This window comes from Poecile atricapillus, chromosome 18, assembly GCF_030490865.1.
Source record: "Poecile atricapillus isolate bPoeAtr1 chromosome 18, bPoeAtr1.hap1, whole genome shotgun sequence".
Taxonomy (NCBI): domain Eukaryota; kingdom Metazoa; phylum Chordata; class Aves; order Passeriformes; family Paridae; genus Poecile; species Poecile atricapillus.
The window spans coordinates 7,170,283-7,197,489 of NC_081266.1; the positions used below are offsets into that span (position 1 = coordinate 7,170,283).

The 27,207-nt window shown below is 47.7% G+C and overlaps 2 protein-coding genes across 9 annotated transcripts; both read left to right on the plus strand.

The window, feature by feature from the left end:
* The first annotated feature begins 1,399 nt into the window (after positions 1–1,399).
* Positions 1,400–23,786, plus strand: LOC131586148 (extracellular matrix organizing protein FRAS1-like). Of its 7 annotated transcripts, none has more exons than XM_058852973.1 (6): positions 1,400–1,740; positions 2,029–2,139; positions 9,404–9,552; positions 10,487–11,327; positions 11,805–12,001; positions 16,342–16,482. In XM_058852973.1, the coding sequence occupies exons 4-6, from the start codon at positions 10,961–10,963 to the stop codon at positions 16,480–16,482; spliced, it is 705 nt and encodes a 234-aa protein (XP_058708956.1). In that variant the 5' UTR covers positions 1,400–1,740; positions 2,029–2,139; positions 9,404–9,552; positions 10,487–10,960. The 7 variants fall into 7 exon arrangements, with proteins under 7 accessions (XP_058708956.1, XP_058708955.1, XP_058708951.1 ...); XM_058852968.1 differs by lacking the exons at positions 1,400–1,740; positions 2,029–2,139; positions 9,404–9,552; positions 10,487–11,327; positions 11,805–12,001 and adding exons at positions 12,011–12,499; positions 12,816–13,079; positions 13,196–13,384; positions 14,294–14,473; positions 23,475–23,786 and having other exon boundaries at positions 16,342–16,466; XM_058852970.1 differs by lacking the exons at positions 1,400–1,740; positions 2,029–2,139; positions 9,404–9,552; positions 10,487–11,327; positions 11,805–12,001 and adding exons at positions 12,011–12,499; positions 12,816–13,079; positions 13,250–13,384; positions 14,294–14,473; positions 23,475–23,786 and having other exon boundaries at positions 16,342–16,466.
* On the plus strand, positions 3,279–10,480 carry LOC131586147 (extracellular matrix organizing protein FRAS1-like). Of its 2 annotated transcripts, XM_058852965.1 has the most exons (9): positions 3,279–4,303; positions 5,306–5,456; positions 5,757–5,864; positions 6,031–6,190; positions 6,520–6,636; positions 6,730–6,896; positions 7,188–7,393; positions 7,693–7,889; positions 10,365–10,480. In XM_058852965.1, the coding sequence occupies exons 1-8, from the start codon at positions 4,253–4,255 to the stop codon at positions 7,858–7,860; spliced, it is 1,128 nt and encodes a 375-aa protein (XP_058708948.1). In that variant the 5' UTR covers positions 3,279–4,252; the 3' UTR covers positions 7,861–7,889; positions 10,365–10,480. The 2 variants fall into 2 exon arrangements, with proteins under 2 accessions (XP_058708948.1, XP_058708949.1); XM_058852966.1 differs by lacking the exon at positions 10,365–10,480 and having other exon boundaries at positions 4,082–4,303; positions 6,730–6,855; positions 7,693–7,817.
* Positions 23,787–27,207: the final 3,421 nt, after the last annotated feature.

A 27,207-nucleotide genomic window follows, 5' to 3' on the forward strand; every position in this document is an offset into this window, starting at 1 on the left:
GCTTTGACCTTCCAAGCATGGCGGCCAAAAAGGCGGGAAAATGCAAGGACCCCGGGCGGTGGGTGTCTACTCGACTGCCTGACAAACGCCCCGACGCCGACGCCGCTCCGGCGCAATTTTCCGCGGCTTTTCCGGCCGTGCCGACACGGGCTGTACGCTCAGCGGCGCCGGGGCCGGACGCGAGCCAGCCGGGCGCCGACAGGCAGCGGTGAACTCGCCTCTCTCTGCCGGGGTCCTTGCCGCGGCCGCGTTTTTGGGTTTGGCCCTCGCGGCGCCCCGTACCTTCCCGCCGCTCCTCTCGCTCCGTTCTCTCCCCCCGGCCCGGGGAAATGGAGGAACCCCCGATGGCTTCGGACCCGAACGGTCGCTCCCCGGCGCTGGGTCCAGAGCGGCCCGAGGAGGGGATGCTCTGTGTGCCGGAACGGTGAGAGGTGCGGGCGGGTCGGGGGGACTTTATCCACCGAGTATATACCTGGAAGTATAATGATGATCAAAATAGATATTAAAAAATATTGAAGATAAAGGGGCTGCTTGGTTTTTATTTAGTTAGAGGCAGGGTTTTTAAATAAAGAAGAAAAATGAAAATAAATATTTAAAGAATGAATATGTAGAGGTATAGAGAAATATATATATTTATATATATATATATATATGTAGGCGTAAAAATAAGTAAAAATAAGTAATGGAAATATATACATATACATTGATTTATAATCTATTGTATGATTTCTGTACGTATAGATGGTAATATAATATATTTTAGGATATGTTATGTGTTATGTATATCAACAAGGCATATAAATATGATAAAAAATATATATTAAAATATTTTTAAATACCGTTTAAGATAAAGGGACTGTTTGGTTTTTATTAGGTTCGCTTCGGGGCTTTTAAATAAATACTACAAAAATAAAGACATAGGAATGTATATTAAATATATAAAGATATAGACATATGTTCAACTAGAAAAGTAAAGAAATAGAAGTAATGCCAATATATACAAACAGATTTATATTTTATATATATATAATATATATTTATGTAATACATGTATTATATATATAACAAATGTATATAATTAAAATGTATATAATATGTTTAATATATGATAATATATATATATACATGTTAAAATAATATATTTTGATACTTTATATATGACATGTTATATATAAATTAATATAGTATATAAATTTAAACGTGTGGTGAACATAGATGTTTTTGGTTTTTTTTTTAATTTTCATTGTTTTGGTAAGTTTCTCAGAGGCAATCCTCCCATTGCAGCTGCTGCCAGCACTGAAAACCTGTGTGCTTCGTGGTGTCCATCGCCCAGCTGGCAACGATTCCCTGGTGTTTGGTGCATTAAGTCACACCCAGCTGTGTGGGATGGCAGGTGAGCACATTGCCCGAGCCTTTTAGCTTTTCTGGCTCACACACAACTTCCTTTCCTTTTTTATATGGAAATCAGGGAAGAGGGTAGTGTATATTAGTATATTAGCATTTCTAGCAGATTTTTAACTGCCACTGATGCCCGTTCATCTTTGCAGTGTGGGTTTTCATGCTGACAAATCCTCTGCTTTGCCTTCTGCTCAGAGTCAGGTGGGCCCTTTATTGAACAGATTTATCTGCTACAAGGCTACGCAGAAGGATGGAAAGGAGGAACACAGGGGGAAAAAAAATAGATGAAAGGCCATGCATTGATCACCTGATGTACTCCAGAGACAAACATGGCTATTACAGGTAACATGGAGCAGCCCTTCTGGCCTTTTCAGTTGTATTCAGAGAGATGTTTGCCTGCTGTGAATATCTGGGTGCTTGGAGTTCACTCTGATTTTAACAAGCCCATCAATGATAAAACATTGTATTGATAGAACAAGATCTACTTCTGTAAAGTTGTTGCTCCACAGAAAAGCAGCATAAAGAAGCTAGCTGGATTATTTGTATGATATGTAGCTTTTTTAGGATGTTTTGTTCTTTATGTGGTGTTAATTTCAAATACAAGCGTATGAACTTTGTGTTCCCTTTTAGGGGCTGGTTCTGTGGTAACAAGGAAACACAAGGCCTAAACACCTCTGGCTTGTCTGTCCAAGGATCTGCCTCAATTGTGGCTCCCATCCTTCTGAAGGACTCTTCAGCACAGTGAGTTACCTTCTATAACTATTTATTGTTGTATTGTTGTTGTGAGACCTCATTGCTGGGTGAGAAGACCAGGGGAAATTAAAGGCTGTATGCCACTGTTGCTTCATCACTGAATTCTTGTACTCTGTTAAAATCAAAACAAAAGGGATTTACACTGTAAGAAACACTTAAATGTAAGTTAAGGTAAAGGTCACAGTGCTAAAACCTAAGAGCAGATAGCCTTGAGCTCCTTTATATTCCCTCTCCAGCAGCTTTTGTGACTCCTGCCTCCAAGGTATCATCAGATATCCCCTAGATCTTGCAGTGGAAGAGATGCTGAACCATCAGCTGTTCCATATTCTACACCACGTGTCTTTTTACCATGCTCCTCTGAGAAGCATCTCTCCCTTCTCTGTTTCTTTGCAGACAAGAAGGGAGAAATTGGGATTGCCTTTGTTCTTTTGCCTGTTAATAAAAAGGCTGCTTGTGGCTGTGTGCAGTGGCAACTGCATCACAGAATCTTAGAGGTGATTATTCACAGGTTAAGGAAATAATTCCTTTTTTTGTCACTGCTGCGCTGAATTTCATAGGCGTGTGTGTGGCTCGATGCCTAAGATATTTAAAGCAGGTTTTATTCTTACAGGGGTTTTGCACACTAAAGTGTGCGCCCAGGTTTTGTTTCCAGAAGTGAGGTGTAGCGCTGGGTGTTTCATTTGGTGTGTTACTTGTTCTGTTGTGTCAATAACTGCAGTGTCCTCCCTGTGCCTGTGTATTGCAGGGGCAGTCGAGTGCTGGTTATAAAGGTGGTGATAATTAGGAATAAGCTGTTTAAGCTTGGATAAATGTTTAGAAATCATTGCTTAGATATTGCTGTGTAAAACGCTCGCTCGCAGTGGCAGAATTCTCCAGGGTCAAGCTGTTCAGGTATGTGCAGTTTATTATATGGGTAAAGAGAGGGGAGAGCTGTGTCCGCCACCAGCCTCGGCGTCCACGTGGTCCGGGGGAGGAGGGAGAGAGCGGGGAGAGCAGGAGAGGAGAGGATGGAAAAGGGGAAGGAGGGAGTAAGAGCAACAGAGGGAGAGCGGGGGAAAACCAGGGAGGCTCAGGAGAGACGGGGAAGACAAGAGAGGGGTAAGAGGGGAAAAACCAAGAGGGTAAGAGTAAGAGAGGGAAAGAGTGGAAGAGGTAAGAGAGGGGGAGAGGGGAGCTGAGAGAGGAGTAAAGGGGTAAGAGAGAAGAGCCAAGAGGTACGAGAGAGGTTAAGAGGTAAGAGAGAAAAGCTAAGAGAGAGGTTTAAGAGAGAAAAGCTAAGGGAGCAAAGTTCTTGTTACAATCCAATATATCTTTTTCTATAGTGAACAATCTAATTCCCAGTAACCAATCACTATGAGATACACCCACTAAAGATTTTACATACAGTGTTGCATTTGAGGCTCTACAAGCTTTACAAGTTCTTCCCTTGCTTCTTGACCTTTGGGCTTTCTGTCAGCAGAAGGACATTGTTTTATCAGCAGGGATTCTCCTTTAGCTGGCTAGGCTATTGTTCTTTGGTCATATAGTAACCAGTACTCTGTATCTTATGACTCAAAGCAGGCTTTCATTTCTACTTCGATTCTAGCCTTCTTTTTTCAGGATCTTCTGCCAAACCATCACATTCATAAGGTTTCCCTGTTTCACCCTCCCCAACAGGCAGCAAGTTGTGCTGCGCTCTGATAATTCCATACTCAACCTGTTCCTCATTTCTTAAAGGTTCACTTCAGCCTTGAATCAGCAGGTCCCTAGGTTTGGTTTTTTAGGATGCCATTCCTGTTAGATTTTCCCCTGTGAAGACCTGAGTATGTCCAGTTTGACCTCCAGGATAATGAAGGGAGAGGAGCTCCCGTTGATTCAAGAGTGAAGCAAGGCCTCCATTCTTGGCCTGGGGCTGTTTCAAATGGGGAGGGATCAATGTCCTGACTTCTCTCTCTCAGAGGCAGGGTTCCTGGGCGAGGTGACCCAGGACAGCTTCGTGCTGGGCCCGGGCTACGACCGCCCCTAGCAGCTGGAGCCCGCGGTGAGGGAGCCCAAGAGCATCCAGCTGTACCAGCACCTCAGCCTCAAGAGCTGCATCTGGACCTTCGACGCTTATTACGACATGACCGAGTTAATTGATGTCTGTGGGGGCTCTGTCACCGCTGACTTCCAGGTGAGAGGCCCATCCAGAGCTCTCCAGGTATCCCAGATCTCTCTCAGTTCTCAGGCACAGCTCTGCGTTGCGTGGAGCTGCTGCTCTGCCCTGCACAGGTGGAGCGTGGCTTTTCCCCCCCTCTAACCTGGAAGAAAACAGCGCTGTGTGCATTTATTTCATTTATTTTCCATTTCATTCGTTTTCCATTTATTTTATTCTCTAAATCTTCAGAGTGCCAGGAAAATACTGGTTTTTTTTAATGTAGGGCCACACTGGAAATACAAAACGTTCTCAGCTGGGCTCTCTTTTATAATTTTGGCTGTGTTCTCGGCCAATAGAAATGAGCAGAGGACAGAGCAGAGGCAGCTCAGTTCATGCTCCACAACATGGGATATTTTAGCTCATTTCCTAATTAAGAGACCAAAAGCCAAAAATGTTCCTCTAGAAACGAATGGCTTTCCCTATTTGGGGTATCTCACTGTCCTCTCCTGGCTGCATTATCCCTCTGCAGCCCACTCCCTCTCCCCCAAGCTCTCCCATTAAATTCCCAGCCCACATTGCTTGGACCAGCAACACCTCTCTTAATTCCTGCCAGCCTGGACTAGTTCATGAAGTTTCCTTTTATAGCTCCAATTGTTTGCACAAACCCAGAGGAGCCGCTTGGCCGGAGAAACTGCCCAGTGGAGCATGTGGAGCCTGGCCCCAGCCAGGCTGGAACATCTCCCCGAATTCTCCAGGGCGTACAAAGTACAGCTGCACTCTGCAGATAATAAATGGAGAGCTCTGGGAGGCCTGAGCAAGCAGAATTGCTCATTTTTAATTCACAGCCTTGGAAATCAGGGGGCTTTTGAGGTGAAATTGTGCCCAGAGTTCCTTTGTCCGGTGGTCCCAGGGAGCCTTAGCGCTGCCCCTGGATTACAATGCAGGTTTGTCTGAGGTGCCTGCACGTAAAGAACGTCCAGAGTCACCTCTGACTTCACTGGAAGGTGCATAACCCCCTTTTTGGGGTTTTATTGCCAGGTAAGGGACTCTGCCCAGTCCTTCCTGACAGTCCACGTCCCTCTCTCCGTGTCCTACATCTGTGTGACGGCACCGAGGGGCTGGGCTTCCCTGGAGCACCGCACCGAGATGGAGTTCTCCTTCTTCTACGACACCGTTCTCTGGAGGACAGGTGAGCCTGAGGCACTCCAAGGGCTACGGAAGAAGTGCTTCCTTCATGTTTTCCCCTTAGTTCCTGCACTGCCCCCAGAGTCCTGAGGGAGCGGGGAACTCGGAATATTGCCTTCCTCTGTGCTTGCGGGGGGCTTAGGCAGCCGATAGCTGGCAGAGGGAGCGTGCAGCTGGCTCACTGGAGGGTGATCCCAACTGAACCCTGCCTTGTGGAGGTGTCCCAAACGCTTCTGGGGCTGGCAGAGCCCAGCAGAGGAGAGCGAAGGTGCTGTGTGGGCTCCCAGTGGCGCTGTCCTTGCAGGGATCCAGACGGACAGCGTGCTCTTGGCCCGCCTGCAGATAATCCCCATCTACACCCGCGAGGACGGACAGCTGGTCAGCGAGTTCAGGACGCAGGCCAAGTTCAGAGGTGAGGGCAGTGATCCTGGCAGGGACACAGAGCAGGGTCACACAGAGCTCTGCTCTGACGGCACAGGCAGCGGAACGAGTCCCTGTCCCTGCCGGGAGCCCCTCTGCCCCTGCGAGCTGGGGCCTCTCCGCGCTCTGCCTCCCGTCACCTCCTTGTCCTCCCCCAGCGCTGTTTGTCACGGAGCACCACAGCCTGCCAGATGTCAGGTCCTCTTTGAGAACTCCAGAGCACCTGGGAGGCATCGAATTTGACCTGCAGCTGCTGTGGAGTGCTCAGACTTTTGATTCTCCCTACCAGCTCTGGAGAGCAACCAGCTCCTACAACAGGTGAGGGCTGGGGGTGCAGTCCCCTCCAGCAGCTTCCCCCACAGCACCACGTTCTCCCTGGCACCCCTCCAGCAGCCACACCAGCAATAGCACGGAATGCTCAGGAGCTTGGTTAGAGCTGGAGCACTGCTGTACTGAGAGAAAAATCAGCTCAGCCTCTTGGAAAGGAATTTTTCCAGCGGTGAAGCCTGTGGATAGACTGATCCCAGAGTCACACTTGGCCCTCGGGGACTGCCGGATGACATTGCTGGGGCAAGGGAGAGGTGCTGCCCTGGGTGAAGAGCTTTGAGCTCTGCTTGGTGGCTGCAGGGTCTCCTGTCTGTTCCCAGGAAGGATTACTCTGGAGAATACACCATGTTCCTGATCCCCTGCACGGTGCAGCCCACGCAGCCGTGGGCAGAGCCTGGAGCCAAGCCCCTGCCCTGCACGGCTCACGCTCCCGAGCGGTAAGAGGGCAGGAGGGCAGGCTCGGCCCCTTTGGGGTGCACACCTGTCCAGACCTCATCTCCCCTTTGTTTCCTTCCTTGTCCCAATTGCAGGTTTTTGATCCTGATCACCTTCCAGCAGACAAGCCGCCCAGTTCCAGTTGTTTACTCCCTGAACACAGAGTTTCAGATCTGTAACGACGAGAAGGTTTTTCTAATGGACCCCACCAAATCGGAAAGGTCTCTGGCAGAAATGGATTACAAGGGGACTTTTTCCAAGGGTAGGATTTACCTCTCCTCTTCTGCTTGTGCCCAGCGTTTCTGCTTTCACAGCTTCCATTCCCTGGAGAGGAAAGGGCAAAACCCAGATGTAGCTTTGCCTCTTCTACAGCAGTAATTGACATCTTACAGCCCTGTGAAAGAACAGCGTGCTCTGGCACCGCGTTTTGTCACTCCCACCCACCAAGCCCTTCCCAAACAACCCAAACCCTTCTGAACACGGACACTTGGCTCTAGCAGCGTTTTCCTGCTTGGGAAATTTCACCCGCCCCTCTTTGTCCCGACCTCCCCAGGGCAGATCCTGTACGGGCACGTGCTCTGGCACCCGGAACAAAACCTCAACGCTGCTTACAAGCTGCAGCTGGAGAAGGTCAACCTGTGCACAGGCAGGGATGGCTACGTGCCCTTCCTCGACCCCACGGGTACCGTCTACAACGAGGGGCCCCGGTACGGCTGCATCCAGCCCAACAAGTACCTGAAACACCGATTCCTCCTCCTGGTGAGTGCTCTGCTCCTGCTTCTTCCCATTTGGGGTTTGCTCTGGCAGCCAGCAGGTGGTGGCTGCAAAGGGATGAGGAAGGGAGCCCGTGGGGGATGTTTTGTGCTGCTGCAAGCTGTGAACACCAGATCGGTTTTTCCCCACCCTTTGAGTGTGTTCCTGAATCGGTGCCCACGTGTAGGTGTGGAGATGGAGCATTCAGACTAGATCCCTGACACAGGGGTTTGGTGGGGCTCTGGCTTCCAGCCTCCCTTGGGAAAGCAGACAGCATCCCTCACGCCACTTCTCTGACTTTCCAGGACCGAAACCAGCCAGAAGTGAGGGATAAGTATTTCCACGATGTGCCTTTTGACGCCCACTTTGCTTCCCAGCTGTCCGAGTTCCACTTGGTGAGCTGGACACCCACGGCCCACAGCTGGCTCCGGGCTGCTTGTTGGCCGTCACTGTGGCCAGCAAAACCTCTGTGACCCTCTTCTGACAGCACCTCGCTTACACGGTGGGTTTTCATCTGTTCCTAAACCCAGGGAATGCTGCCAGCCCCCCTTTCCTTATCCCACACACACCTCTCTGCTGTCAGTGTGGATTCTGGGTGGAGAGCTCAAGTTCTGACTGCTGCCAAGAAGGGGATAACACACTCATCCCACAGGGGTTTAAGGTTATCCCCATTTGACTGTAACAGAGGTGAACTGCCATGCTAAACATGAGAACCTAGTTCATCCGAGATTTTTCTATCAAACAGACTAATAAAGCACATGGATTTGCTCAGCGTTAATCCCTTGAAAATTTCAGCCCCCTCACCCACCTTCCAGAATTGCCTGGTTCTTTTTCTGGGCAGGTTTGAAGGGGGAAGGATTTAACAACCCCAAGATGCTGTTGCAGCATCTTGGTAACTCGGTCCCAGGGCTTGTGTGCTGTGCAAGAGTTATCCTGCTGGTGACCTTCCCAAGAAAGCTCTGTACTCCTTGCCGATGATTTAGCAACCTCCTGAGGGAGGAGAGATGGCAGTACAGGTGTGAGGCTGGAAAGATCTGAGCTGAAAGAAGCTGGCTGTCAGAGAGATGATGAGGAATTTTATTTTTTTTCAAGGGATCTGTCCTGTCCTCCTCTTAAGGACGAAGGCTGACAAGGGAGCTGCTCAGGTTTAATCTGAGCAAGAGGACAGCTAGGGAAAAGAGGATTTCACTCCTGACCCATTTGCTCAGGATGTGTTGATTTCTGCTCTGGGTCTTATTTTTCAACCACCTAACAAAACTCTTCTAAGAAAGATGACGTCTGAGTTATGATACCGTAGTGTGGTTGTACTTAATGTGGTTGAAAAGAGACAAAATCAGCTTTTAGTTCAGTTTGAAGTACTTGGGAAATGAAAATACCAGGTTTATGTCTGGGAGACTGTGTTCGTGTGATACAAGGACATAGAGAAAGCCTTTCTGAGCTGAGAGAAAATGAAAATACGTTTTATGATGTGTTTTGAAAATGTCAACTGTCGTTCTAATTGGGAACGGCGGGAAAGAACGATACGACTCTCAAGGGAGTCAGAACAAGAGAGAATCCCTAGTTTATTGCTACAGCCATGTTATATAGACTAGTTTGTGGAAAGTACAGAAAGGAAACTCTTATTGGTTAGTAAAGTGCTACATTACCATCATTGGTCAGTGGGGTTCACCACCCCCTGACCTTCTCCTGTAAGGAAAACACGGGAACAGACAAACAGCACCTGCAGGCTGTTTTCTGTCTTTGAGGATTGTTTGGAATACTCCCATGAATTTCCCAGGCTAGCTCTCAGGCAGGGCTGGCAGGCCATGGGGCCTGCAGCTTGCTCCAAAGCTAGCCTCCATAGTCAACCCTCTTGACTCTTCTCATCAGTAGAGCTTCATTTAATATTCATCTGTGGGTCTGACCCAGCTAGGCAGGTATAATTCCCTATAAAATACTTTTTCCTTCCACTTTTAGTGGAACAAAGCAATGGCTATTTTTGCCCTGTTTTGATTTGGTTTGCTTCTTCATGCTTAGGACAACAATTCTCCTGACTCAGAGATCAGAATCCAGTTGATATGTCTGCCAGCCTATGGAACCCTCCTAAGGATGTCAGGCTCCCACAGTGAAGAGCTTTCCAAGGGTTATAATTTCACCATGGAAGACATCAAGAGCCAGAGGATCAGGTAGCAAGGAGCACTGTGCTCCTTCAAGCCACACCAGTTAAAAACTCTCAGTGGGCTTTTCCCCAGGGATCTCTGGGCTACTTAAAAGAATTCAGGGAATGAATTTGAAGGAGGGTTGGTGTAAGAGACGCTTTCTGGGGACAGTCTGAGACACGGCAAAGACCTCTATAGTCGAGTTAGGTGTTAGAAGTTTATTTCAGGGCGTGGGATAGAGAGAGAAGGAACCTGCTATGAGCCAGCAGATAGAGCTCAAAGTGGGCTTGGAGGGAACAATACAAAAGAGGGTAAAATATGAATACATGAGTTTAAGACTTAAGATTGCTAAGAAAGAGAGTAACAGAACAGAAGTGAGAGAGCCGGGAAAAAGAGTAGCAAGAGAGAGACCAAGAGAAGTGTAGTAAGAGAGTAGCAAGAGAGACCAAGAGCTAAGAGAACCAAGAGAATGAAGAGAGACCAAGAGCTAAGAGAGCGAATTCTCTTTTACAATTACTTATATAACCTATACATATGAATATTCTATTCCTTTACTAACCAATCTTTCTAAGTATACTAATACAGTAACATTTGTGTGCAACCTATAGAAATCACTATTTTTGCATATTTTTAGTTATCTCAGGGTCCTTCAGACCTTTCCTTATAAGGCTGGGAAGAGGGATCTCAGCTTGGTTTTATTGCAGGAAAGAATGTGTTCTGGCATACCAGCCTGGATTCTTTGAATTATTCAAACCGTGCTATCATTTGTATTTCTTCCTTAGCCTTTCTGGCTACAGAGTCATATTTATAATTTCTTTCTAATTCTACCTTCCCAACAGGTTGGGAACTGAGACACCGCCTCTCTTCCAAGAGGATTGCACTCACTTCTAACTGCAGGGATGGGATGCATCTGCCTGGGGGTCAGGGAGACTCCCTGACTCCCTGTCTCCTGATCCCACAGCTACTCCACCACGTTTGAGACCAGCAACCAGCCCGTTACCGACATCTTCCACTTCTCTGTGCTGGATGCAGACAACAACCGGCTGGACAGGCAGATGTTCACCATCACCATCACATCAGCCCTGGCACCGCCCGCACTCATCGCCTTCGCCGACCACGTCACTGTGAGTGGCTGCCCAGGACCCTGGGGATGGGCACAGGGACAGGAATGGCTGAGATGGGAGCAGCTGAACAGTTTTCCTGGACTGGGGGGGAATCACTGAATAAAACGTAGTGCCGTGCAAAGGGTGAACAAATCTCTTGGAGGCCAGAGGAGGCTGACAGTCCATCTGCATCCCTGAACTTCATCTGTTAACGTCTGTTCTAGTCAGGAGCTGCTTGTCCCTAGCTTGTCCCTTCTTGGTATCAGTGGAGCAAGTCAGATTTATCCCTACTGAATGTTTCACCCCTGATTTCACCAGTGTGTGTGCAAGAGATGAGCAGAAGACAAGTCTGGAGACACCTGGTGCTTTGGACTGACACAGAGCATTTCACAGTCCTTACCAAAGCCTTCGGAAGTCATCTCCCTCCTTTCCAGCTTTGCATTCCCCCTCCTTTGCCTTCCAAAGACTCTCCACAACAAGAAATGTGCAGGTCTTGCCTTCTGAGAGATCACTATGACTCTGCCTGTTCCCTTCCTGCCTTGATAAAGAGCTCACAGGTTCCTCTTGGAGGCCAGGCAGGCTTTGTTCTTCCCATCCCACCCCTCCTCCCTGCTGAATTCCCGATTCACAGACCTAGGGGAGGATGGGACAGCGCTCCAGAGCCCGGACAAGCCTCTTCCAGGGAGTCAGCCTCATTCAGTAAGGATTTGTGTTGTCTGCTGTTGCTTTGCAGGTGGATGAGGGAGGCAGGGTCCTGCTGCTGGCTCATCGCCACTTGACTGCTGATGATGATACTGCTGCCAGGGAGGACCTGAGGGTCACTGTGGTCACTCTGCCTGTGTATGGCTACATCGAAAACACCAGGACAGTTAAACTGCTTGGCTCTGCCTTCTTCCTTCTGGCTGTTTGTGCTCCTAAGAGGAACACATCTGTCACATGCCACGGAGGGGATCACTCGTGCTGCCTCTAAAACTGCGGCTTCCCCAGTGCCCACTCTAACACAGCACATGTTGCTTCCCTCAAAGGCCACAAGATGTGGGAAGTCAAGTTGTAGAAAGGAACCTCCCTCCTTCTGCAGCCTTCACAATGTGCCTTTCTTCCCCTCATCCTGCTGGGTTTATGTTGAGTTTATCAGCCACTTGAGCATCCTTTCACCAGCGAAATTCTGGTTTGCAGACGAGAGCTTTGGCCCACGGAGTGAGTCTACAGGGACCACAGATGCCTCCTTTTCCCTTCAAGATGTCCTGGAGAACAGCATTTACTACTTCCAGACTGTCCATGAAAGCATTGAGCCCACAGGTGATGTTTTCCGCTTCAATGTGAGTGATGGCTTCAGCCGGTCAGAGGTGCAGAGCATCAGCATCACAATCCAGGTATGCCAGGTGCCAGAGCCCTCTCCTCTCACACAAACACTTCCAAGGGCAAGCTTTACTCCTTCCTTTTTCATACGTGGGAGGGAGATTAAAGGGAGGTTCCTTCCCCTAGCACAGGCACATAATTTAGGTCTGCTCCCCAAGGAGAGCTGTGCACTGCAGCCTGTTCACCAGGGCTTATTGCTCTGCTGTCTCCTCCCTCTTGGAAGCAGCCATGATGCTGGATAGATTTGGAGGGGCTGGTGGTGCCAGCACCACTGCTGTCATTTGAGAGCCTGTGTTCCATTCGTGTGGGTCTCTCCCTGTGCTCATTTTCCTTTTTCTGGCTGTGTGCCTTTGTGCAGCGGCAGAACGACGAGCCCCCGAAGATGGCGCTGGAGCCTGTCCGCCTGCAGGAGGGCTCAGCCGTGGTTGTTACCAACGCCTCCCTCAGCCTGCAGGACTTGGACACCAGCAGCAGTGAGCTGGTCATCGTGGTGAGCCAAAGTCCTGAGCATGGTATGTCCTGACAGGCCAGGGAGTGAGGGACAGGGAGTCTTTCTGTGTCGGTGTCTGTCTGTCTTTGCTGTGCACATGTGTAAGAGCCCCTGGCACGTGGGACAAAGCACAGTTTGGAGCAGGACAGCCCTGTTCTCGGCGAGCTGTCCCTGGCTCTTTGCTGGAGAGCAGAAGGGGGCAGTGCCTGTGCTTCCCTGGGAAGTTCCCCGCTGTGTTCCCTGCTCCCTGCTGGCAGGTGCAGCACCCGAGCCAGGCAGGGTGTCAGGCGAAGGCTCCGTCCCCCGCAGGCTGTGCTGATCCCTCCGTTGTTTGCCAGGCCAGCTCCGCAGAAGGCAGAGCGTGGCAGAGGCCCTGGAGCAGGGACAAGTGCTGTCCAGAGGCTCCTCCTTCACCTACCAGGACTTTCTGGATGAGCTGATCGTTTACACTCGGAGCGGTGCCGCAGCACAGACGGACGAGTTTGGCTTCTCCCTCACGGATGGGCTCTAAACGCAGGCGGGGAGGCTGGAATTCTCCATGGAGCTGCTGAGGAAGCAGCCCCCCACGGTAGCTGTCAGCAGGGAACTGCAGCTCCCAGCTGGTAAGGGGCCAGGGAGGAGAGAGGCATTGCTTGGTGCTGCTGGATGGTCCAGCCTAAACCAGTTGCTTCGCTGGGCTGGCTGGAGCTGCTGGTGGGGTTTGCTTTCTTTGGTGTAGGCTCCACAGCTTGGCTCACAGCTCAGCACCTGAAGGCAGCTGCTGCTCATTCAGGGGACACGGCCATCAGATTTGTCCTGAGGAGGGACCCCAGCAGGGGTCAGCTGCAGCTGACCACAGCTGATAGTCCAGTCCAGATCTCTGCCAAAGGACCCCTCCAAAGTTTCACCCAGGCCGATATAAACGAAGGTGGGTGCAGGGTTTTAGGCAGTCACAGCAAGTGTATAAACAAAGGCTGGTTTAGGTAGTGCCGTGAGGAGTAGGGAGTTGGACCTGATGATCCTTATGGGTCCCTTCCAGTTTGAGATATTCCATGATTCTGTGATTCTTTATGAGAGAGGGAGGGAAAGAAGTAAGAGCTGTCAGATTAGAGCAGAACCATGTATCATTAAACAGATGTTAAAACAGCTCTCTCAGCAGGAGAAAAAGAATAAAGAGAGAAAGTAATGAAACCCAAATTCTGGAGCTCTGTCAAGGCCCAGGTGCCTCAGCTGATGGGGCCAGCCTGCTTCCAAAGTAAGAATTTGAAGCTGCAGCCTGTAATGAAGCATCTCTTTTCTGCTGTCCCTCTCTCCAGGGCATGTGGTGTACAGCCACAGGAAAGGGATCCTGGTGGAAACTTCCCCTTCACCTTTGATGTGAGGGATGCAGATGGCAACAAACTGATGGACCAGGTTTTTTACATCCATGTCATAGGTTAAAAGCAGTTTTGCTTTCTTTGCTGCAGCGCGCAGGGCTGCTCCCAGATTCCATCCCACATGTACTGCAAGGTGAAATGTAATTCTTGAGACTCGGTTTTGATGCGCCGTCAATTCCAAGGCCTTTGAAGTGAGGGGCACAGGGAGATTTTGAAGATGTAAGGGTTCATTCTTTGGCTTCTGACAAACTCAGTAAAAAGGTAGAAAAATTACCCTTAATATCTTTCACATTTTGTTTAGATGGTCTGTAAGACATAATGTTATCAACCCTGATCAATGGCAAGGCCTAAAGTTCCTGTTTTGGACTTATCAAAACATTTGTGCTTGTGTTTTGTTTTCCTACCCAAGTACCCACGGGAAGAAGCATCTCCTAACTCAGCTTTGTGTTTAACCCTTCCAGAGGACAGATCTCCCCCCTCTATCATCACTAACAAGGGGCTGGTGTTGGATGAGAACTCGGCAAAGACAATCAGAACCCTCCAGCTCTCGGCCACTGACCAGGACAGCGAAGCCTCCCAGCTCCAGTTCAAGGTCACCCAGCAGCCACAGCTGGGGCATCTGGAGCACGTGGCTTCCCCAGGTGAGCTGGGAGGTGTTGGGCCCTCACAGCAGCAAAATGCTGGAGGCTTTTGAGCCCTGAACATTCATTGTAGGAAAAACGTGCCCAGAGGCAGCGACACACAATTCCAATTCCTGTTAGAAATCAATGAGCCCAGAGGGTTGGGGAATAAGGTGAGTGGAGGCAGAGCAGCCCAATAATCCCAGTTTAGGATTTATTCAGCCTCTGGGCCAGTTTCTGGCCCTACTGCTGCTTCTGCAGTAGGTTTTCCTTTTCTCACAGGAAAACCTTTGGCCTTTGCTGTGAACAGCAAAGAATCCATCCCTTAATGTCCTTGGAAGCAGCTCATCTTGGTGCACAGACTGTCCTCCTTGGTGCTTTCTGTCCTCCTCTTGGCCAGTATGTCACTTGATCCCTGAAGCCCAGCCTCTTTCCCTAAGCTGTGCTTAGGGAGAGAGGAAGGGAACCGTCCACTGAGTTTAACAGGAAGCGATGTTGGGGTGTGATGGTTGTGCTGGATAATGAACTCTGGTTGTTCAGGGAAGGGGGTTGGTCAGTCCTGCACATGTCATCTGAATTTCAGAGCTGCCTTTCGTGCCTGCTGACTGTGTGAGTGTGCTGCCTCTCTCTGGTGAATTAATCTAAATCTGTGGTGTCATAAAATACGCTCTTCTGATTTTGTTATACTCATCTAAGGTTGTATTTCTTCTTAGCTGTAGATTTCTCGTTATTCTCTCACCCTGAGATTAAAGTGGAAGTGTCTGCTGTGTGTTTTCAAGATGCAGACAGTCCCTGTACAGCTCAGTTTGGGTGTGTGGTTTGCCTCATCTTCTCACAAAAATATGTTGAAAGGGTAGGAATAATGAATGTTATAATAAGCAAACTACTCCCTGCTGTGAGAGTAAATTAAAAACTTGCAGTATCTTTGTCTAAATTGCAAACTAACCAGTGAATCTTGTACTTTGGAGATTTGAAATAAGGGCTTTATTCCTCCTGTTATTTAAAATCTGATGATGATTCTGATTTCTCTGCTTTTTCATGTCTGTGAGGGACCAATAAGGCTACAGAGTCACAGACTGAGAAGTAGCTGTAATGATTTAAATGACCTAAACCTAAGGAGAGAATACTGAAGTGTTCAAAAGAGAACCCAAACCTTTCCAGCTGATGAGCTCTGAGGAAATATTAGCTGATCATTCCATTGTGGCTCATTTATTTAAATCAGATCCTGGTGTCTGCTGTAGTGTGGCCAGCACTTGTCAGCAGCCATTTAGTGTGATATATTGGTGACAAACTTCTTGTCAGGATGTTGGTTGATAACAGCAGTAAAAACTGTTGAACGCAGCAAAGAGATTTAAAAACGCTCAAGAGTTTTTTAAAATGCTTGTCAGGTACCTTTCTGTGGCTGTGTCACACCTAATGGGCTGTAAAGATGTCACTATAAATCAGTGCTGAAAATGGGACTGGGTACTAAATGGAGGGGTGTAAGGAAGGGCAGAGAGAAGAGATCCTTGGAAGGCATTTTGGAAAACTGCTGTGAGGCCAGGAGGCCTTCAGTTCATCCTCAGTGATGCCACGGTTGGGTTAGTCCTGCCCAGCAGTGACAATCCAAGTGTTACATGGACAGTTTTTCTCCTAGCTTCTCTGCCCCTGGAGGCCCACTCCCAACAGGAGGAGATGAAAAGAAGCCTGGACTTCTTTTTGAGAAGGAAATTTTAGGAGGCTCTGTGCCAGCTAAATCCCTGGCTCAGCTGAGGGTTCACAGGGCAGCCTGACTTGGATCAGAACCAGCCAAAACAGAGTCCTCATGCCTAAATATGTCCTGCTTCCTGTAGTTTTTCCCTGCCTTGCTCTTTCTGCTGAACATTTCCCCCCTGTTGTTCATTTTCCAGGGACAAGAATTAGTTCCTTCAGCCAGGCAGACTTGGCCTCTGGCAGCATCCAGTACATCCACACCAGTGACGTGGAAAAGCACACGGATGCCTTCACCTTTTCTGTGTCTGATGGGACAAACGAGGTCAGTCCCAGCCTGACTTTTGCCTGAGTGTGGCTGTTCCTCCTTCTCCTGCTGTGGGATTTCCCACATCCCTCAGGTCAGGGAGGGAGCAAGGCCTGTGCAGGCAACAGGGAGCCACCTGCCTTGTGGGCTCACCAAGATCTGAGTGGCTGGTTTTCAGCTGCTTGCCAACTGCTCCTGGAGCTCAGCTTTGATCCAGTGCACTGACAGCGTAGTGACGACAGCCAGCCCCTGGAGAAATGCCTTTTTCCTGCTTTCTGAAAGAGAAGAAGTCTAGCTGCACATAGAGGGAGAGGGACAAAACAGAATGAGAGAGGGAGGGAAAGTGGATGTCCATAAATATCACAGAAAGAGGGAGAATTAATGAGTGGGGAGGGATAAAGAAGTGATCTCGGCTTAGCAGCTCAGACAAGGCTGAAATGAAGACACCCAAACTGGGGATTGCTGGGCTCTTGCGGTGAAGTCACACTCTTGGAAAGCTTAATTCAGCAAGGGAAGCTTTTCTTCCTGTCCCAGGTGAGCCAGACATTTGACATCACCATAAACCCTGTGGATGACTCCTTACCCATCGTGCAAATCTTTGGGATGACACTTCAGGAAGGGGTGAGAAAAAGCATCACAGAATTTGAGCTCAAAGCAACAGATGCTGACACAGAGGTGTCGTTCTAATTGGGAACAGCGGAAAGAACGACACAGACTCTCAAAGGAGTCAGAACAGGAGAGAATCTCTAGTTTATTGTTACAGCCATGTTATATAGACTAGTTCGTGAAGAGTACAGAAAGGAAACTCTTATTGGTTAGTAAAGTACTACATTACCATCATTGGTCAGTGGGGTTTACCACCCACCCTGACCCTCTCCTGCAAGGAAAACACGGGAATCAGAAAACAGCACCTGCAGGCTGTTTTGTGTCTTTGAGGATTGTTTGAAATCCTCCCATGAATTTCCCAGGCTAGCTCTCAGGCAGGGCTGGCAGGCCATGGGCCTACAGCCTGCTCTGAAGCTAGCCTCCATAAAGTTCCACCTGAATATGAGGAAGAATTTCTTTCCTGTGTGGGTGACCAGAGTCTGGAACAGATTGCCCAGAGAGGGTGTGGAGAATCCCTCACTGGAGATGTTCCAGAACCATCTGGATGCAATGCTGTGCCATATGCTCTGGGATGACCCTGCTGGAGCAGGGAAGTGGGGCCAGATGACCGCTGTGGGCCCTTCCAGCCTGACCCCATCTGGGATTCTGTGGTTTTGGTCAGGTATTCCTCATGTTAACCTAAATTTATAAATAAGCCAGGGCAGACTGAGTTAGAAGTGATCACTAAATGTGATACTGTAATATGACAGAAGTCATAATCCTTAGTAAGAAAAATATTTCTGATGTTTCCTCCATTTTTCCTTTTATTCTCCATTCTCCTTTATTTCAGTGCTCAACTCAGAAACCCTAGGAGAGGATTCGTTTGCCCAAAACTTGGGGGTTTTTTGCCTGCTATGTCTGTTGTCTTAATAAAACAGTTTACTTCAAATTCCACCTACTCATGATTTTAAAAGAGATTTTTTGCCACGTTAATCCAAGCCCTGTTTTTGCACTATTACAGTCAAACTGCCACTATCACTCCTTGTTCCTGCTAGGAAGTGTCTAGCAAAGTACAACTCTTTCCATTGCAAGTCTTGCCTCAAGAAATCCTATGGTTAAGCAGGCTTTTCACAAGAAAAGAAATTCAGCTCTTGTGCCAATCAAAAGAGAAACCGACATAAACTCATCATATGAGCTTTTTTGATTGTTTGGGGGCATAACAGTGCCTCTGCAGATGGAAAACTGGGACAATAGTGGGATTTGGAGCAGCCTGTTTGCCTTTCCTCAGCAAGGGAGGAGGAAGGGGGGAAATGTCACCTTTAAAGTGGGGGAGAAAAAAACCAATAATCAGAACTACAATGTCTACTTGGAATTCAGGTGGCTGCACATCAAATTACCTCTAACAGTCTGACTGCTGATTGCTACTATTCATGAAAAGGGGCTTTATTTTAGTTCTGAAATAATCCAGAGCAACAGCTCCCCCGTCGAGTTTTCCCGTCTGAATCTCTAAAATGTTCTCTTTTTTAATTTTCTCTCTTGACCCTCTCCTCCCACTCACCTCTTTGAACACAGATTTAAATACATTCAAAGAGATAGTGAGGAAGTAGTTTTCAGTCCATCTCATACAGCCAAAACACTGCTGCAAAGTGCCTCCCTTAAATTTTGGGAGGAATCAGCTGACAGAGGAAGGTTAGTTGGCTGAAGGCAAGGTAACATGAGAAAGAGCAGTTCAAAAGCATAGTGACAGTTTTACCTGACTCCTTTTCAGTTAATCACATCCACTTCTGGACACCCATGTCCTGTTAAACCACATTACCTTTGGAGCCTGTCACCTCAGCGTGGTTCCTTCCTTTGTCTGAAACAACTAAAATCAGTTGACCTTCAAGTTACAGTGATGTTTACCTATTCATTGAGAAGTGGAGATCTAGATTGCACTTAGGATCCTGGTTCCTTGGACTGGGACTTAGGGCTGCATTTCATTCTCCCTCCTGATTTTTAAGAGATGCTCAGTTTACTGTTACTTGTAATCCTCAATTGAAGTTTTAGTACAGTCCTAAATCAACAGAGATGGGCTTTCAAGTGGACAGTGTAAATTATAAATCCTGCATTAACAATGTGGCCACATTGGAAAATACCCTTTAGTTCCATTGCCCTTTAATGGCTCTCTTACATTGGCTATTGAATCCCATCTATCTAAATCCCATGGGAATTTTAAATCAGATGTGCTTTGGGGAACTTAGCAATAGTAATATTAATCACTCCCATAGTGCTGACAATATGTAATGGTTTGAGTGGTATGGAGGCTAGCTTTGGAGCAGGCTGTAGGCCCATGGCCTGCCAGCCCTGCCTGAGAAGCTAGCCTGGGAAATTCATGGGAGGATTCAAAACAATCCTCAAAGACACAAAACAGCCTGCAGGTGCTGTTTTCTGATTCCCGTGTTTTCCTTGCAGGAGAAGGTCAGGGGGTGGTAAACCCCACTGACCAATGATGGTAATGTAGTACTTTATTAACCAATAAGAGTTTCCTTTCTGTACTCTTCACGAACTAGTCTATATAACATGGCTGTAACAATAAACTAGAGATTCTCTCCTGTTCTGACTCCTTTGAGAGTCCGTGTCGTTCTTTCCGCCGTTCCTAATTAGAACGACATCTGGTGACCCCTCGTGATGACGGACCGACCCTCCGAGGTCTGATAACCCGACGTGATGTGCAGCCGACCCCCGAGGTCAGAAAGCAACCGACGTGAAGACATCTGCTAATCCCCTGAGGGTAAGCAGCGAGCGAGAAAAATACCAGCCGTTCCCCCTAGAGGGGAAAGTGGAATTCTCCCGGGCTTTCCAAGAGGAAGCTGGTTTCTAACCAACGGGATAGTGGAGCCTGCCGGAGAGCGAGCTTGGAACGGCCTATCTTAGTGAAGCAAAGCTTGAAATCCCGGGTCCAAGCCGATAGCGTTTGCATAATTGCATTCGCGGAGCCGCCAAGATAAAAAAAGTTTTCATAATAGAGAACTGTGATTTAGCTGACGAGCAACTTGTCAGCTTTGCATGGCAAGACGCCTTGCTGAGCATGAGACTCTGTATTCCTGAAGAAGATAAATGCGCTTTGTTCCACTGGGTGAAAGCGCAAGAGTTTGCTGTGACTGTGAATGATGTGTTTAACCTTGAGATTTGGTGGTCAGTGGGAGACCACCTGTGGACTAGGCTGGCTGCGGGAGATACCAGTGCGTGCAGCTTAGCAGCAACTTGGGGAGTGATTTTTAAGGCACTGGAACAGTGCCAGCCTAAAAACAGTGAAACCGAACTGTGTAGCAATCCTTCAGCTCTGCCCGGACCCTTAGAGAACTTTAGCAGCGGGCAGAAGCAATCCGTAGAGCAGAGATCTCCCTCTCCAAAAAATTTGAGCGCCCGCCCTCCACGGAGCTCAGCGCGCAAGTTTTGCCAGCAGAAAAACAACAAAAGAGCAGAAATCGCGCAGCTCTACCTTCACCGCACCCCCAGGCGCTGCGAGCACTGCTGCCAGCGGCCGCCGTGGAGCCTCCGCCGGTGCCCCGGGTGCCTGCCAGTGTGGCCGCGAAAAACCCTCTCTTCAGCCCCCGCCGCGCCCAGGGGGCGGGGGGGCGCCGCCGCCGCCGCCGCGGAGCCAGGGCAGACGCCCGAGCACACAAAAGAACCGCAGCCACCGGTAAAATCCCCAGAGCGGCAGCAGCAGCGGCGAGAAAAAAACGAGAGAAAAGGTGGAAAAGAAGGAAGAAAAAGCTAACTCAGGACGCTGCCCGCCGCCACCGGCCGCGGGCCGGGCGGCCATCCGGGCCCCCTAGCTCCGGTCGGCTGCAAAAACCCCCTAAAAGCCGAGCCGAAGCCCAGATCTGGAGCCGGGGCCGGAGCCGTGGCGAGCATTCCCCCCCCACACACCCATCCAAAGTGCCGGCCGAAAAGCGGCGGGGGAGGGGGGGGGAGAGCCAGGCCCCCCTTTCGCTCGCGCGCGCGCGCCCTGTGAGCTCCTTTCTTCTGTGCCGCCGGAAGCAGCGCGAAACCGCGGCACCCGCGCGGACGCCCCTGCTCCCCCCGCGCGTGCGCGCCCCGCGCGGAGCGAGCCGCGAGGGTCGGTGCGGAGCCGCGGGACCTGCACAACACCCCCGCTGCCCCGCGCTCACCCGCGCTCCAGCGGGGAAGCGGCGGGGAGGACGGGGAGCGAACGTCGCTCCCCCCGCGCCCGTCAGCGTGGCCCGCGCGCGCGGACCGTGCTACAGGCGCCGGGCTGGGTTCTGCCAGCCTTGTGCTGCCAGGTTCTTCTCCTGCGAACCCGAGCCGCCCCGCGAGACGATGCCGGGGCTCGAGACCCCGGCCAGCACGCGTTCCCCCCCGCCTTGCAGGGGGTGAACCGCACCAAAGTCCTGACCACTTTAGTGTTCTTTTAAACTACTATATTGACAAGTTAGACTGTCAGTTTGAACAGACTAACAATGTTTTGTATTAGTTCACTGAGTTAAAGATATTTGACTCAACCGTCAAATCCTTGCAAGGAAAACAATCTTTAAACATCATCATAAACCAAAATTCCAAATTAATATCCATTCCAATATCTAGCAAAAGAAACCACTTGTGCCGTGTTTGTTCTCTCTCCTGCAAGGGCCCAGCAGGATGTTACAAACACTGTACATTTTTTATTTTTTTTCCTAAGCCGAAAGGGTGAGTTATGGAGGCTAGCTTTGGAGCAGGCTGTAGGCCCATGGCCTGCCAGCCCTGCCTGAGAAGCTAGCCTGGGAAATTCATGGGAGGATTCAAAACAATCCTCAAAGACACAAAACAGCCTGCAGGTGCTGTTTGTCTGTTCCCGTGTTTTCCTTGCAGGAGAAGGTCAGGGGGTGGTAAACCCCACTGACCAATGATGGTAATGTAGTACTTTACTAACCAATAAGAGTTTCCTTTCTGTACTCTTCACGAACTAGTCTATATAACATGGCTGTAACAATAAACTAGAGATTCTCTCCTGTTCTGACTCCTTTGAGAGTCCGTGTTGTTCTTTCCGCCGTTCCTAATTAGAACGACAGAGTGGGGCATCCTTTGATGCTGTATGATGTTAATGGTAGCAAGAATCAGCTTTGCAGTAGACCACATCATTTGCCTTGAAGGATCACTTCAGATAACAAAAACCAGAGGTTTGTTGTGCAAGAACTGGTTGTTCACACACACAAGCACTGTTTTCCTTCCCTACAGAGAAATTATTTATTGCTAGGAGACAGCAGTTTCTTCTATCCCAGGGATATGATGTTGGTAATGCTGTAGAAAGCCCCACATTTCCAGACACATACTGTGAATAATCAAAATCTGAGAAATTTCTTCATCCTGAGCCAGGTGTAAAACTACAACAGGAGATATAAATGCAAGTGCCTGTATAATCCTTTGGGTTCATTGGCTCCAAATGTTTTAAGTTCTCTTCTTTTTGCCTGTATTCTCATTTGCATCATGTCACTGCATTGCTTGGGTGCTGACAGGCAAACTTCCTGTCTAAAATGCTGATTATATGATCAAAATTATTGATATTTTGATACACTCCATTTTGTGCTTTCTGACTGTATACTGTGTAACCAACACAAGGGTTTGTATTTAATTATAAGCCAAGCATTAAATGGCACGTGCTTGCTCCGTAGTTTTTAATTTTTATGTTTCTTGTGTGTTCTTTTGAAGCCTCAAGTAATATCATGTGTTTCCTGAGTAATTGTAATCTGCTTTAGGAATGACTTTACAGCTCCTCAGAAGTTATCAAAAAATTCTCCACCCACCAGCACTGGCTGGTGTTGATGACTGAGCCTGGTTAATAGATTGTCTCTGATCTCGAGTTGCTGCCGTATAAGATGGAATATCTGGAATATCATTCAGTAACCTGAACTGGAAAATTAGAGATTGCAGCTGTGTGATGGGCGAGATCAGAAAGGCTGCTGTAAGAATCCTGTTCTGCCCATATTGCTGCAGGAAATGCTCCTGGCTCTTCTATAGCAATATGTTTTACAAAACACCCTTAGAAACCATCGGTCTCCCCAATATCAGCACAGATACTTGGGGGTTAAAATCAGTAGGAGCTTGCCATCTAAAATCCAGTTCCTATGCCTTGCTCTGGAAAGTGGAAAGGCCAGACTTTGTATCAGATTAAGATGAGTTAGAGTAGATTGAGGCTTAAGGATTTTTTCCATCAGAATGAAAATATTAAAGACAGATATTTTTACCTTGTCTTTGTGTTATTTATTTTTTATTTTCCTGATTCCATTTTAAGCTGAATTCTACTAATGCTTGTTATTCCACTGGCGCTCCAGTGGAATACTGAATACTGAAAATGCAACATGTTTTTATGTCTGCTAAAAACACAGATTTCATTTGGTACTTTTTATTTGTTTTCTTTGCTAGAACATGGACACTCATATTTATGACCTTCTTGTTTTCCAGCACCTCCCAGATGGCTCTGCCCCAAGTGCACACGCTGAATTTTATCTTCTGCCAGATCCTTATGAGGTCAGTCGAAGGAAAACAAGAACAGCTCCAAGAGGCTCTGACCCTACTTACAATGAACTTGTGAGTACCATTCACTTTCTTCCACCCCTTCTTGTTTCATGGAATCATGGAATGGGTCAGGCTGGAAGGGCCCACAGTGGTCATCTGGTGCCACCTCCCAGCTCCAGCAGGGCCATCCCAGAGCACGTGGCACAGGATTGTGTCCAGATGGTTCTGGGATATCACCGGTGAGGGATTCTCCACAGCCTCTCTGGGCAGTCTGCTCCAGTGCTCAATCACTGCACAAGGAAGTTCTTCCTCCCATTCAGGTGGAGCTTCCTGGGTATCTGTTCCTCCTGTTGCCTCTTGTCCCATTTCTGGGCCTCATGAGCAGATCCTGGTACATTCCCTGACCTCTTCCTGCAGATGCTGACAGACATGGATGAGGTCCCCTCTCAGCTGTCTCTTTTCCAGGGTGAGCCCAGCTCACTCAGAGTTTTCTCATGAGAGGGATGCCCCAGTCCCCTCACCATCTCCATAGCCCTTCACTGGACTCACTCCAGTGGTTCCCTGCTTTTCTTCATCTGCTGAGCTTGGAACTGAACACAGCACTCCAGATGTGCCTCACTAGGGCTGAGTAAAAAGGCAGGGTCACCTCCCTCAACCTCCTGTCAATGCTTTTCTTGATGCACCCCAGGATCCCTTTTTGGCCATGAGGGCACACTGCAGGCTCATATTGTCCACCAGAACCCCCAGGTCCTTCTCTGCAGAGCTCCTTCCCAGCAGGTCACCTACAACCCACACAGGTGCAATTTGTTCTATTTACTTTGCCCTCTCTTGAAACAAAACAACAATACAACATTTTTAGAGCCGTTGCAATGAGGGTGACCAAGAAGAAGGAATGTACCATAAGGAGAACCACAAATGGTGATGACTGTCTGCTTTGCATCTTTCTCAGAAGTGAAACAGCGTCTTTTATGTCTCTCTGTTCAGGAAAACAGTTGGATTTTTCACAGTGCCCTGTCTTACCCCATAACCACAGTTACACGTTAGCCAAATGAGATCAAGCATCATTGCACCATAACCCAGCAGTTCTGAATGAAGTTATGCACAATAGCATGAAAAGTATTAATTGAATGGATGCTGTTATTCAAATTAACATTTGAAAATTGGCTGTCACTGTCCTAAATGATAACACAAGAATGAATAGCCAGGTTCTTTTCATGTTAAAATGCCATTAGTTCACAGCTATATATGATTCTTTCACACACCACTGAAGTGCTCATGCCTCTGGGGTGAAAGGAAACATTTGTATGGAGAAGCATTTATGGCAGAATGGGAAGTGGTATAAACTGTGTTCATTTGTAAGGGCAGATGAGATTGAAACAGTAGGTGGGATTGGAGATTATAATTATTACATGTAACAAATCTCCTAAAGATCTCAAAGCAATTTACAAATGCTCTTTCAGCAGGCTATAAAGTAGAAGGTGTGGAAAATATTACCACTCCACCCTGTTCCATAGATAAGATATGATGAAGGTTAGGTTAGTCAGCAGAGTCTCAGTGCTTATCTCTTCGTTTCTCAGTCCTGGAGTTGTAATATTTCTCTTTTCCCACATCTGTTAATTACAAAAGTTGCCTGCTTACACTGATGACTTCCAGCGTTCTGTAAGAAGGCTCCCTGAGTAGTATTGCTGCTCACAGCTGAGACAAATTTCCCTCCCTACAGTACTGCAGTGGAATAACAAGAAACTAGGCTTTATTTTTTCTGTTCTTTCCTTCTTTTTTCGCTATCAGAGTGGAATAAATCTAATTAATCTGTCTAAAGAAATTCCTTTACATTTGAAAGATATTTAAAGCAAACGAACATAATATGATTATATCATTACATTCATTGTAAGGTATCCAAAATGGACAACAGATAAGAGCCAGCCAGCAACACTGGAAGGCAATTACCTTTCAAATTGCTCTTAGAAACCTTTGAATGCAAGGAAATCCAAAATCCCGTCTGCAGTTAGTCACTAGTCACTGGGAGGAGATTTAATTGTGGTTCACGAGTATTCCGCTGCTGTTAAAAGAAATCCCGTGAAAGCTTTAATGTCCTTAATCAAAACGGAGAGCCTTCTTCCCAGATGCTCAATCTTTTTCACTGGGAAGTGCTAATCACAGTGGGGACATATGGTTCCACTGAACTTGGCCCCTTCCAACCCGATGCCTGTGCTTTAGCAGCTCTGCTCCTCCATATGTGATGTCATTCTGGATGCATTTTTTTGTCCAAGGCTGGTAGACTGAGGCAGAAGCCGCCCCAGGGAAGCAAAACTACTAAAAATATAAGTCAGCTATCTCTTAAGTTAGTTGCTGTCCAAAACACCGTGTACAGAAATGTAGTAGCTTTTTTTATGAGTTCATAAGTTTTTATTAAAGCCAAATGGCTGGAAGGAAGCTGTATATTAATTTCCTTCTTTGTTCCAGACTGAGAAAAATCTGAAATGTGCTTCTCTTGGGTATTTTTGATTCTAGTTTTGTACTTCTATTGCTTATGACTGCCTACAGCAAATTATCAACCTTGCAAAACTGCTTTTTATGTTTGATTTTTACTCGGGTGTGAGAGTGAAGATGTGAAAGTCCAGGAGGGCTGACAATAAAATGAGTTACAGCAAATGTTTTGGAGCTGCTTTTAGCAAACAAATCCTTCTTTTCTCTTGTGCCTGTGTTTGGATTTTGGAATTTGTGGCACTCATAGCAGTTAATGTTATATTGCATTAAGAAATGGTGGTAGAGAAGAGGAGAAGGAACACAGAAAAGTGGAATGCAGTGTAAAGAGAAAAGGAAGGCAGAGCAGCCCCAGCCAGTCTGATGAAAGGGGAGGAGGGGAACTGCACCAGGAGCCACGGCTGCTCCCTCCAGCACCATGCATCAAAACTGCCTTGGATTAATTACCAAATCTAGGAACTGTGCCATGGCTACCTATGGAGAAGCAACTGTCCCTCATTTGTGATTAAAATGTCATTAGACTCCTGTAGGTCAACAGTGTTTCTCTTTTTGCAGCCAGCAATAGTTGAATTCCAGCCCTAACTGTCCCACTGATTTGCTGCATGGCCACATATAACTCACCTCCATCGGATCTATCTGTGTAAAAGGCAGGCAAATATTCTCACAGCACAATCATTTCAGGATTTAACTGTTCCCAAATTCTGGAACGTGCCATTTGTTTTATCCACACCCTTATTCAGCTTTCTCCAGACCTTTCTTCTGTCCCTACATCCTGATAATAATCCTTACTCCAGCTGAATTTGCAATACCATTTTAGAAACAGTTTACTGGGAGAATTTGAAAACCACCTACCCTGCACTGCAAAAGTCTGTCATTGCTCAAAGATGAAAGCCTATTTTTGGCCAAAGATTGAAAGTTGCTCATTACCCCAGTTCAGTTTCTTAACATTTACAGCTGATATGTGTAGGTTTTGGTGATTTAAAGCAACAGCTGGTACCTTTAATACATTGGCAAAGAAACAAGGCAGCTTTCTTTGATAGCATTAGCATCACCTCAGCATCAGATCACAGACTTATTCTAAATTATATTCTGCTTACTGTGCCTGTCCTTGCTTTTCAGATTTTCTTCATCATCTCACTTTTATTTTGGTGAGGAAAAGAGAAGCTGTGGAATCTGTAATTCATGGGCAATCTGG

Bases quoted from the DNA above. Each gene is read 5' to 3' on its own strand.
- LOC131586147 (XM_058852965.1), top strand. From the start codon at position 4,253: ATGACCGAGTTAATTGATGTCTGTGGGGGCTCTGTCACCGCTGACTTC. The intron at 5,865-6,030 runs GTGAGGGCAGTG...GTCCTCCCCCAG, and splicing joins GACGCAGGCCAAGTTCAGAG to CGCTGTTTGTCACGGAGCAC. The intron at 7,394-7,692 runs GTGAGTGCTCTG...CTGACTTTCCAG, and splicing joins AACACCGATTCCTCCTCCTG to GACCGAAACCAGCCAGAAGT.
- LOC131586148 (XM_058852968.1), top strand. From the start codon at position 13,016: ATGGAGCTGCTGAGGAAGCAGCCCCCCACGGTAGCTGTCAGCAGGGAA. The intron at 13,385-14,293 runs GTGGGTGCAGGG...TAACCCTTCCAG, and splicing joins CCAGGCCGATATAAACGAAG to AGGACAGATCTCCCCCCTCT. The intron at 14,474-16,341 runs GTGAGCTGGGAG...TTCATTTTCCAG, and splicing joins GGAGCACGTGGCTTCCCCAG to GGACAAGAATTAGTTCCTTC.